At 34.9% G+C, this 12,928-nt stretch overlaps 2 protein-coding genes across 3 annotated transcripts; both read right to left on the bottom strand.

The window, feature by feature from the left end:
• Positions 1-3,272: 3,272 nt before the first annotated feature.
• On the bottom strand, positions 3,273-7,124 carry LOC110011330 (putative late blight resistance protein homolog R1A-4). The gene is made up of 2 exons (XM_020691307.2): positions 4,281-7,124; positions 3,273-3,591 (listed from the first exon to the last, which is right to left on the bottom strand). The coding sequence occupies exon 1, from the start codon at positions 7,050-7,052 to the stop codon at positions 4,305-4,307; it is 2,748 nt and encodes a 915-aa protein (XP_020546966.2). The 5' UTR covers positions 7,053-7,124; the 3' UTR covers positions 3,273-3,591; positions 4,281-4,304.
• A 2,244-nt stretch (positions 7,125-9,368) lies between these two features.
• On the bottom strand, positions 9,369-12,379 carry LOC105179365 (putative late blight resistance protein homolog R1B-14). Of its 2 annotated transcripts, XM_011102970.3 has the most exons (2): positions 10,242-12,379; positions 9,859-10,056 (listed from the first exon to the last, which is right to left on the bottom strand). In XM_011102970.3, the coding sequence occupies exons 1-2, from the start codon at positions 12,229-12,231 to the stop codon at positions 10,010-10,012; spliced, it is 2,037 nt and encodes a 678-aa protein (XP_011101272.2). In that variant the 5' UTR covers positions 12,232-12,379; the 3' UTR covers positions 9,859-10,009. The 2 variants fall into 2 exon arrangements, with proteins under 2 accessions (XP_088739424.1, XP_011101272.2); XM_088883298.1 differs by having other exon boundaries at positions 9,369-12,376.
• Positions 12,380-12,928: the final 549 nt, after the last annotated feature.

Genomic DNA, 12,928 nt, shown 5'->3' with positions numbered 1-12,928 from the left:
TTTTCATTTTCAGTTTCCAACATTTGGAAATAGGTAGAAATGCTTTATTGATTTTTGTGCGAAAACTAATAATATATTTGGATTAGTTGTTTCCAAATGTAGGTATATAGGTGTGAGAATGTTGAATATATGTATATGTATTTTTGATGTGACAGAAATTGGTTATAAGGGTTGACCAAATTGATTGAACATTTGTGTCTTTTTCTATTCATATTTATGTATAGATATATACATATATATTGTGAATGCCAAATAAAAATGTGAAGAATATACTTTATTCAATACTTTATTTAAATAAGTTAGGTCTAAATTAAATAAATAACTTAATATGACCAAGACATCAACAATATAATTCTGTTTATATTTTCAATTTCAATTAAAATATTTTTTTTGATTTTATATATATCAATAAAATAGTATTTTATATTAAGGAGCAATATAAATTTTTTAACACCTTTAGACCCACTCCGTTAAAAACTGACAGAAACGGCATGTGACAAGTCACGTGCCATTAGTCATAGGGGTGGCAGATGAGTCGAGCCGGCTCGACTTTGAGCTCGAGCTCATGTTTACTTGTTCACCGAGCTTTGAGCTCGAGCTCATGTTTACTTGTTCAAAATTTAGTAATTCTTATGAATTAATCTAAAAATCATAATAATAATAATAATAATGATGATGATGGTTGAACAATTCAAAATATTATTTTTATTAGATATATAATGATATTAAAAAATTTAATTAATAAAATTAAATATATACAAGATTGTATATATTTGGGCACCTGATTCATACGAAATTTAAATATATACAAGATTGTGTCTATTAGATCATATCAGACGGTATGATTTAAAATCACATGGCCTGATTCAACGATACACCGTCTTGAATGATTACTCTTATGTTCGATATCAGATGGTTTGGTTGTGTTTTTAGCATCTTGTTTAATTTTTTTTTCTTGGGCTTGGGTGTGTTTTCAGGGGATAATGATTTGTTTATTTCTTGATGTTGTTGTTTGGTTTTACAAAAGAGTTGTAATGTTGTATGGAAGACCATTATCGATTAGCAAAATCTCTGAAAAATTTTAATTGTAATGTTGTAAAATTCCTCTCCTTCCCACCTCTATTTTTCTGCAATTTCTGGAACAAAATCGTGCTCGAGCTCAAGCTCGAAAATAATGTATCGAGCTCGAGCTCGAGCTCAACCTCGGTGAGCTCGTCGAGCTCGAGCTCAAACTAAGAACCCTCTCACACTCAGTTTCTTTTTCCTTCCCAGCCTCATTCATGGCTGCTCTTAGGCCTCTCTGTCTCTCTGCATTTTACCATACCAGTGGTATTTGACTGAGAAGTTGCAAGATTTGGTCCAGAGGATGACTCAATAAAAACAGATTAAACAAAGAACCCTCTCACACTCAGTTTCTTTTTCCTTCCCAGCCTCATTCATGGCGGCTCCTAGGCCTCTCTGTCTCTCTGCATTTGCATTCTTCTCACTCTCACTCACTCTGCTTCAGATGTTGAGTTGCTTTTGATGAAGATTAAACTTTCATTGCAAGGAACTGCCGAGAACTTGCCGTTGTTGTCGTGGAATATCTCAGTCCCACTCTCCATTAGGGTTTTGGGACTACAAGTGTTGAAAATGTAAAGCGTGGGACCAAAAGTGAGAATGACCCTATCTAGTGGGACCAAAAGTGATATTTTGCCGTTGACCAACATGTACCGTACCAATTGACTAACGGCACGTGACAAGTCATGTGCTGTTTCCGTCAATTTTTAACGGCGCGGGCTAAAAGTGTTAAAAAATTAGGGTTTTGGGACTACAAGTGTTGAGCACCTAAAGCGCGGGACCAAAAGTGAGAATGACCCTATTTAGTGGGACCAAAAGTGAAATTTTACCTAAAAAGTATGAGGTTGTGTTCCATTAAGTGTAACAACTAAATAAACTAAATGCATTTTTAAAGACAAAGAATACTTGACAGTTGCATTTAGGGGTGGCATTCGGATCAAGTTTTTCAAATCCCAACCTGATCCAATCAGATTCGTTGATATGGATGGGGTAATTCAGACAAATAACAAGGTTCAGCTAAATTCGAAAATCGATTGAAATGTATTGGACCGAGCGTCAAATAGAATAATATTACACGAAAACACAATCTTGTACAAATTAAAGATTAAAGAGAAAAAAGAAGAAGAAGAAACGTACTACAATCTAGGACTCTATGAGTATGTTTGGTTTTGATTTTGGCCCATCTTTGAGATGGGACAAAATATAGAGTATGTTTGGTTTGCTTAGTTTTGTAAGTTTTGAATATATTTTTGATTTAATTACTTTTTCCAAAAAATATAATTAATTATTATTTTAAATCACTCACAACTAAATAAATTATATATATTTTTATACATATATATATATAAATATATATAAAAGATACATGATTTGACAATAAACAGTACTTTTTGTCTCCCCACTACCCAACATCAAACATACAATACTTATTTTATATTATCTCTAAAACCAAATCCAAACATACACACTATCTCTAACTTATTTTTATTTATCTTTGTTTTTATCTCCACAAAATACCCCAAAACAAGTTAAAAACAAAACCAAACATTATGTATGTATAGCTCCAGCCTTTTGCCCAAGTTTCCAAGTCTAGTTTTCACCCTTTACTTCACCTATTTTTTTTTACTTAAGAGAGAGGAAAAATTTCCTTTTACCATTTGTGGTGATTCGGTGCTATCATTGTTGTTATTGTCATTCTCCGTCGTCAGTGATCGTCTTGCCTTAGAGTAATCTCTCTCTCTATATATAGGTATATTTTTTTTTTTTTTTGTATTAAAATCAAATGTAGAAAATAGGTCTACCATTCTTCCCAAATAGTTTCATTTGTATGGGTCTCACTATCTCAAAATGAGAGATCCAAAGCGTCTACTTCCTTATAAAACAATTCAAATGATAATAGAAATAACAAAAATTCATATACTTCATCTCGCTTCAAGAACTAATTTTCCACACAATCAACGCTTGATATCTGAAAATTGTTAGATGAATTTATTAGCACAACAACAAATATTAATATGGTGTTTTTATCCTGGTGACCTTTAGACTAAATGTGATGTGTGTATATATATACATATATATTAATTATAATCATGAGTTGAAAAATCTAAATTTGAAGAGGACCAAAAATGTCACACTCCCTATAGTTAAAGGATCACAATTGTATTTTTCTCTTATATTTTTCACACCAGGGCAAAAACGCACATCAACAAAACTAGCAGAAAAATTAAAATTTTTCAAATTAATTAAAATGGTCACATACCAAACATGTGCTAACTTATGATGAATTTTAACATTTTTTGACACATCCGACTAAATATGCTAATATTTTTCAATTGTAGTCTTCCACTACAAATTAGAATTAAGAGAGAATCAAGTGTCATCCCTATATTTACAGGACAAAAATTACTGAAATAAAATATCATCCCTATATTTATACAAGCAGCAATTCAAGAATTCCCTTGTGGCGCAACTTCTTCTTTCCCATCCTTGATCTTCGACAGAGCTTCCGCAATCGAATAGGTGATTTTGTGTCTAGACCCCACATATACGAAAATATTTATTTTCATTTGTATGGATACGAGTTTGGATCTAACATAAAACTTGCGTCTGAACCTAGGTAATAGCTAATAATACGGTGTAAAATTTCACTACTAAATAATGAGCATACTTGCAATTACAGTTACAATCTTAAGGAGCCTACTTGTATTTTTGTAAAAATCAATATTAAGGTCATTTTTATGAGGATAAAATGCACATATCAAATATATTATACTGTTTGTGCAATATAAACTAGCAACATCTATTACAACTATTTAATACATTTTAACTTATGTAACGCATTTGTTACAACATTAACTATCATTATTGTGTACGTTTCAATCTCACACTTTTGGTCCAAAATTTTAAAAAAATAACATTTTTGGTTCCACGATATCTTTTTATTTGATATTTAATAAAAAAGACTACTTTAACATGCAATTAAGTGTACGGACAAAAAATGCTATTTTTTAAAAATTATGGAACCAAAATTAAAAATTCGATAACCAATTAAAGCATCGTGATCTGATATATACACATGAGGGCTTTAAGTTAATTTGTAGACATAACCTCGTCCAACCACAAATATTCTGAAATAGTACAAAGTTTCAATTACAATTGAGAAAGACAATTAAAATGGCATATTATCTACTGAATAAGTAAATAAGAAGTGAAAATCTTACTTGCATTATGAGGAAAGGTGTTGCTCATGACCTGCGTTTCCGTTGATCATCTGCAGAAGACTTAATAGAAACCTGAAGGACATCATTTCCTGCGCTCTGTTGTTCCTCTGCAATTCGCTTTGCAGAAGCTACAAGAGAAGGGTGACAGTCAACTAGCTCCATCTTTTCAAGGTTTGGGAGTTCTCCTATTTCAGAAGGCATCTCTTTCAACTTGTAGCAATGCTGCAAGATTAGGCGTTCAAGCGATGGAAAGCTCTCGTAATCCACGTACCAATACTCTAGATCAGTGTCTTCAATCAGCAGAAATTTAAGTCGGAAAAATTCCCCCTCGTAAGTTTCCCAAGCTCGGCCTTGGAAGGCATAGCATCGCAGTTTGAGCACTTCAAGATTCCGCAATTCAGCAATATCACTCATGTGTCCCCAAGGAAATCTGAGTCCACTTAAAGTTAACTTTTTAAGGCTTGTAGGGAAGATAGAATTATAAGATATGGCGGGGACAACACGCTGGAAAATAGGATTCATCACGGAACATTTGAGTGATTGAAGTTCACGGAAGAAGTCAAGATTATCAAAGCAATACAAGGGTTCAACGTCATCCGGCCCTGTTTCAATTCGAATTCCTAATTTCTTAAGATTTGGGATTCTTTTAATAACCTTTCTGGTACAACTGCGACCACTAACATCTAAAAGTGTTAAGAGGTTTGGTAGGAGGGCGTCCTTAGAACTAGGATTCGGTAGGTCGCTTCCCATGACTTGGAGATGCCTTAATCCTTGCATAGTCCAAATCTCCATAGGCAGATACAACCGAGAAGGCCCTAAAGGTAAGATGCTTAGATATTGACGGACAATCAAGTATTGAAGACTCTGGAGTTTGGATATGGAAGCGGGGAGTTTTCGGTTATAAGTGATGGCAAGGTACCTTAACCGAACTAGTTTTACTACTTCAGCAGGAAAATCATAAAAGCGGATTGTAAGTGCATCCAATACCTTTAGCAAACCAAAAGATAGGTATATTGGCACTGGATATTGATGGTGCGGCCCGGTACAAAGGAGTGAATGTGCATTTTTTGTGGCTTGCATTGACTTGCGGACATCTTTGATGCCAAATAAAGTGTTGTTGTGGATGCAGATCCGGCGCTGGCTTTCTATATCTTGATTGGCATAACTATTTATGACATAAAAAAACTTGTCCTCCCAGCCTTCTCTAATACATATATGCCAAAAGGCAGAATATACGTTGCACGTTTTAATTCCACCAGAGGAGCTGCGCTCGCGAACCTGAACAACATTTCTGGAAACAAGGTCCTTTAGAAATATCATGGCAATATCTGACATAGGGTCCATAGCATGATCTTCATCTTCAGAAACAGGGTCCGTTGCAGCAAGATTTTCTAGCGCTTGAGACATGGCAAGATCTTTAGACTCAGGGTCCGTATCAGAATCTTCGGACTCAGAATATTCTAAGTCTTCATCAGCCCACCACGATTCAAGAAATCCCTCGGCGTGCCACAATTTCATGAGCTTGGTGGCAGAGATGTCATAATCATGCGGAAAAACTGCCATATAGACAAAGCATGGTTTTAAATGTTGAGGTAAGTAGTAGTAGCTCGAAGACAGTACCTCCGACACATGTTTATCTGCACCAATAACAATATGCACTTCATTAGCTACTTGCTGCCAATACTCGAGATTCTTCTCAGTTTGAGATAGGTGGTTAGCGATTGCAATGATAGTAAGCGGAAGTCCTTGGCACTTCTCGGCAATCTTCCTCCCAGCTTTCTCGAGTTGAGGAGGGCATAAATTCTCTTCTCCGAACACGTTGGCACAAAGAAGATGCCAACTTTCTTCTTGATTTAGGAACCGCATTTTGTGGAAAATTTTTCCGGATTCTGAGCTGATACTAAGAGCTACACCTTCTATCCTACTTGTTAGAATGATTCGACTTCCCACTTTATCGTCCGGTAAATAATCGTTCAACATATCCCACACTTCCTCATCCCATATATCATCCAACACAATTAGGTATCTCTTACTCTTCAAACAATTGTGCAGATGAACAAGTAATTCCTCTTTACTTTCTTCATGTGTTGTATCGGTCCCAGGATGTAATATCTGAGCTAGAATACGAACCAGGATTTGTCTCAACCGGTATTTTGGGCCTATTGGGACAAACACACGACATTCGAAATGGCTTACTATATCTGGATCTCCATAAACTTGTTTGGCAAGAGTGGTCTTGCCAATACCCGCCATCCCAAATATTGGGACAAGTAGGAGTCCGGACATATTTCCTGTAAGCATATCTTTGAGAGAAATAATATCATCATCTAATCCAAAGATGGTTGACTTCTTCTCATCCAGATGATGATCGACTCCCGACGAAACATGAGCTGCATCATTGTCTTCTTCAGACAGTGATGAGTTGTGTAGTTGCTTCTTCATCTCCTTCACTGTTTTGATAAATAGATTAATCTCTTCCACAATCACTTCCAAGGCCAAGTCTTGAGATTGTGTTGATGGATAACTCATCTCATCATCATCTCCATCCATGATTTCAGATTGTACATGGGATTCAAATGCGTCCTCTAATCGACGTACAGCCTCTGTGATTTGCCGCTCCTCCGAACCAAAAAGATTCCTTCTGAGAATTTTTTGTAAGTTGCGAATGTCGTAAATAAGATGCAACAAGAGCTTATCATCAATCTGGTTAAGAATATCATTATCAGAGAGCGAAAGTGTATGCTCCAGAGAAATCAAAGCCGCATAAGCCATCACTGATTTCTGTCTCTCAGTCTCAGACACCAAATGGGGAGAAATTTTGAAGCATTAGCATCTCTTCATCATGATATGCTGCTGCTGAAATTGCCAATCACAAGTCAACCATAGTATAATAAAATGTACAACTTGGCGTGTCTAAACATATATAATATAATAATGGGCGCTGAAAAGAATCTAGGACAGCTGCCCACATGGAAAAAATTCAAATAAATCCCTAATCCTTGTTTATTATTTGTAACAACAATAAAGGGGTGTTTGCAAAAATTTTAAATTTTTAAAAGCTGATGAATTTAAATGATTTTGAAAATAATTATTAGGATAAATTACAACGACTTTTTCTGAGTTTTTGCATAATTATGATTACTCCCATATTATTTAAAAAATTATAAATACCTCCTCATGTTTGATGAACCTATATAATTTTTGGATGGAGGTATTAAAAAATATGAATTGGATGGATGGCTTGCAAGAACTGCCAAATGTTTTATTGGTAGGTGACATAAATTTCAACACAGAATTACCTATTTGTGAACTCTAAGAAAATTTAAAAATTCTACTTCAAAATTTAGTCTGCTGACACATATTTAATATAATTAATGTGATATTACATAATAATAAGTGTACAACTTGGCGTATAAAATAAAATTCTACTTTGAGAATGAGTCTGCAGCTGATACATATATATTTAATTAATTAATATCATGAAATTGAAGATGATATAAAATAATAAGTCATTGATTGAGCGTCATGTGGAAAAATTAAAATAGTATTATATAAATATATATATGGGGTGGCAAATTTGACATTTTGATGTACATATCTATATATGTACACACACGTATATTAGAATGCTCTTTGACTAAAATGGTTCAATTTTTACCAACTACTATTTTTTTTAGAATTTCTGATTATTTAATTGTAATGAAAACTTTCTATTGGTAACTTAATATTTTTACACCAATTTATCTTATCATTTAATCTATGCAACAACTTGGCATATCTTTTGGCCAAGATACATATTTTTTCTTATTTTTCAATGTCTCAACCACTCTTATTTTCAAACTTGCATTAGTTAGTTTCTCAAAATTATACATTATTTAAATGTTCATGAAAAATAGCAATGGCTGATAAAGATGTTTGATGTATATATATATATGTATATATATATATTTAAAATAGGACAAGTCGATGCCTTTCATGTAAATACATACTTATATGAGCTGTGAATTATTGAAGTAATACTTGATAATAATATCATTTATAATCTAATAGTTGATAGTTTATATGTGTACAAACACGCATGGGCGACATCACTAAGCCTTAAACATCGAAAGACATCTGCCATCTTTATTATTTGGATAACTTGCATAACACCCCCTTGTATTAGCGAAATTCCTTTCTATTATATTTATAGGTAAAAAATCTCCATGTTATCTAAAATACAGTAAAATACACCATTTCTGTTAAAAAATAACAGAGAGTGAGCCACACGCGCGGTTTGTGCGAATTGTCCTTATCTTTTTTGTTGATTTTGAGGTTTTTTTATGTGGGAAAATTTTCTCATTTTGTTTGATATTTTAGTATGCACATGTTTTAAATTAATAAATGATATTATAAAAATTAATATACTAAAAATTCACTTTTTAAATTTAAAATTTATATGAATATAAATAAAAGTTACTTATAATATTATATATTATTAATGAAATTCAATTATTTAATTTAAATATATTCTAATATTCATTTATAAAATACACTATCTAATATCGAAACACCTAAAAATTATATCAACTTTTTTAAGTTATATAAATATCAAAACACCTATTTTTTTTTTAAGAATGTTGTTTGACTAAAATGATTCAATTTTGAAGAATTACTAATTTTTTAGTATTTTTAATCATTTAAATGTAATGAAAACTTTATATATATGTTGGGTACACTTAATATTTCTTAGTATTCAAATAATTTATTTTATCATTTAATCCATGCAACAACTTTTATCTTACTATGGCTAAAATCATGCCAAATGTTTTGACCATAATTTTTAGCCGTAGCAAATAATGTTTTTACGATGGAAAAGTTACTTTTTGCATCGGTTTTATCTAGTGGTCATCTACCATAGTTTTTAGCCATAATCATTAGTATTGTAGTCAATAATAATTCTTTTTCTAATGAAGCACTGCACGTGCTCCTTTCGCTAACAATTTAACACAAATGGGTAATGGGATGAATTATAATTTTTTTGGACTTATAAAACTAAATATGTTAAGTCAGATAACAAAGAGATCAAAATAAAAAATAATGTACCAATAATGGTTTTGGAGCCAAATTGAATCTTGACTAGAGTTTCTAATTTGTTTTCAAAATGTACTTACACAATTCAATTGCAGCACATATATGCACACACGCAAATGTTGTCTTTTCAAAAACTAACTAAAACTGAATGTCGACTCTCATCAAAATTTCTGTTACAAAGTAGAAGATGAATAAAGTTTGCAAGTCCGATTTTGACTTGCCTTTGAACCTACTCTGACTACTTGCCTTTGCCATTCTCCTCCAGAGAGCTCTTCACACAAACTTCCAGACCAGCAAATCCCCAGGCGTGTTGTATTTGCTTTGCTGAAGCCACAAGAGAAGGGGTGCCATCAACTATCTCTATCATTTCAAGGCTGGAATTTTCTTCAATGCTTCGAGGGATCTCTTTCAATTTGTAGCAGTGGTGAATGAGTAAGCGCTGAAGACATGGGAAATCAAAACAACCAACTCTCCAGTATTCCAAGTCAGTGTCTTCAATTAGAAGAACTCTAAGTTTCAAGAATCCCCCCTCAAAAGTTTCCCATTCCGGCCCTCGAAAGGCGTAGCATCGTAGTTTAAGCACCTCAAGATTCGGCAAACAAGCAATAAGATTCATTTCTTCCCAAGGAAGTCCAAGTCCACCGAGTGTTAACTTTCTAAGAAACACTGGGAAAAATGGAGCAGGAGGCTTGGGGCCAAGACCCTGCAATTTGAGATTAGGATTCACTATGGAACATTTGAGTGATTTAAGTTTAATGAGATAGACAAGATCATAAAAGCAAATTAAAGGTTCAGCAGTATCTGGTGGCACTTCAATTCGAATTCCTAATCTCTTCAGATTCGGGATTCTTTTAATAACCTCTTTGGTGCAACTGCGAATGCTAATACCTGAAAGTGTTGAGAGGTTCGGTAAGAGGACATCCTCAGAACTAGGATCTGGCATGTCGCTTCCCATAACCTCGAGATGCCTCAATTCTTGCATAGTCCAGACCTCCATGGGCAAATACGACCGACTATTGCCATAATATATGATGCTTAGATATTGATGGACAATCAAGTACTGAAGATCCCGGAGTTTGGATATGGAATCAGGGAGCATCCCATTATAAGTGATGGCCAGGTATCTTAACTGAACTAATTTCACTACTCCACTCGGGAAACCATAGAAGCGGATAGTAAGTGCATCCAGTACTCTCAACAAACTAAAATCCAAATACATTGGTATTGGATACTGATGGTGTGGACCAGTGCAGAGGAGCGAACGCACATATGGAGCGGATGTCGTTGACTTGCGCACATTTTTTATACCAAATACAGCGTTGTTATGAATGCATAGTCGACGCTGGCTTTCTATACCTTGATTAGCAATACTATCAATGACATGAAAAAACTTATGCTCCCCAGCTTCTCTCATACATATATGCCAAAAAGCAGGATAGACGTTGCACGTTTTAATTCCACCAGAGGAGGCGTGCTCACGGACTTTAATGACATTTGAGGACACAAGCTTCTTAAGAGATTTCATGGCAGAATCTTCTAAAGATGTTTGGATCCAATATGGTTGAACAAATCCCTCAGCACACCATAGGTTGGTGAGCTTGGAGGCAGTGATGTCTGAGTCATGAGGGAAAACTCCCATATAGAGAAAAAATGGTTTCAGGTATTGTGGTAAATACTTGTAGCTCTTATATAGTACCTCTGATGCTTCCTTGTCTGCACCGATGATGGCTGTATGCACTTTCTTGGCTGCCTGCTTCCAGTACTCTGGCGTCTTCTCGGCATCGTGTAGGTGTCTGGCAACTGCAATGATTGTGAGAGGAAGTCCTTCACACTTCTTGACAATCTTCCTTCCAGCTTTCTCAAGTTCAGGAGGGCATGATGAATGGTCTCCACCAAACACCTTATCGCAAAAAAGAAGCCAACTTTCTTGTTGATTCAGGAACCTCTTTTTAAAATGCCATTCTCCGAGTCGGGCGTATTCAGCTACTTGTTCTAGCCTAGTTGTTATGATGATCCGACTTCCATTACTATTGTCTGGAAAATAGTTTCTCACCTCTTCCCAACATCTCTGATCCCATATGTCATCGAACACAATTAGGTATCTCGTACCAAACAATTTTTGGTAAACAGCGGCGCCTAATTGCCATTGATCAGATTGTTCATGTGTTATATGAATCTCATCACCAATTTTAGCTAGCAAATCCAGCATGATTTCTCTAAATTCAGATTTTGGGCCTACTGAGACAAAAGCAAGAAGGTTGAAATGGCTCCGGATAGCGGAATCTTCCAAAATTTCTTTAGCAAGAGCTGTTTTGCCAATACCCGCCATTCCAACTATTGGCACAACTTCGAATTTATCGTATCTAGGGTAAATTAGCAGCTGTTTGAGTCGAATCAACTCATCATGATCCGATGGAAAGATGTTTGACTTCTTTCCTTGAGAATGACCTGCTGTTGTAGACGAAACAAGTTCGTCGTCTTCTTCAGCAAGCAGCGACGCCGACGGGTTGCTTAATTGCTCCCCGATCTTCTTCACTGTTTCGGTGAAGAAATCAATCTCTTCCTTCACTTTCATGGCCAAGTAGCTGATATCAACTCCATCAGGGGTTTGAGATTGTGACAGAAAATGTTGATCTGAAACATGGGCTGATTCAAGTACGTCTTCCAGTCTGAATGCTGCCTCTCTGATTTGCCTTTCCAAAGCCTCTGTCCTCTTGCCGTTGCTCTCTTTCGAACAAAAGATTTTCTCCAAGGACTCAACCTCATCGTATGCAAGTCGTAAGATTTCTGGATAGGGTGGAAGAGTAGGAATTTGATGACAAGAATTGAGAAGGCGCTGAATTGTAAGCTTAAGAGAAACCACAGCAGCATAAGCCATGTCTTATTGATGTTCTCTTCTCAGACAATCACACAAACACCAACAAATTGGAAGAAATCTTACAGCACTACAATGTCTAATCAATTATTGGTGAATGAGAAGTCAACTTTATGAAATGATAATAGTTTACGTTCTATTAGTATGACATAATAAATGGACAACTTGGGCGCATATATATTAAATGGTGCGTCGAAATGGCAAAAAGCATCTTCACCAGCTGGCCATCATATATATTAAATGGTGCGTCGAAATGGCAAAAAGCATCTTCACCAGCTGGCCATCATAACGCAAAAATTTAAATAACTTCCTATTCCGTGTTTATTTGTAATAAAATCCACACAAGTTTCGAGTTTTATTTCCGAACCCGATTTTTAAAATAGATTGAGAGGGTGGGACGAGATTGTATCTAAATCAAGGGTGAAAGGGTGGCAATTTGGGTTGGATTCTAATTCTATGGGTTGAATCCAACTCAAGATTTCCATTTTGAGGTGGATTTTGAATAGGATAAATTGCATAGCACTCCTGTATTTGGGTGAAATAGAAATAAATTTTCTGTGTTAATTTTATAGGTAAAAAGCTTTATATGTTTGATAAAATGCAATAAAAAAATTCCATTTTCATTAAAACTTTCGGAGAGTGTCTGACACTCGTCCGTTGTGCGAGTGGACTTCATTTTTTGGCTTTTTCTAAAATTACT

The sequence above is a fragment of the Sesamum indicum genome, linkage group LG8, assembly GCF_026168435.1.
Source record: "Sesamum indicum cultivar Baizhima isolate 11 linkage group LG8, ASM2616843v1, whole genome shotgun sequence".
NCBI classification, from domain to species: Eukaryota; Viridiplantae; Streptophyta; class Magnoliopsida; order Lamiales; family Pedaliaceae; genus Sesamum; species Sesamum indicum.
The sequence above is the reverse complement of the archived record's forward strand: the minus strand, read 5'-3'. Positions and strand labels throughout refer to the sequence as shown.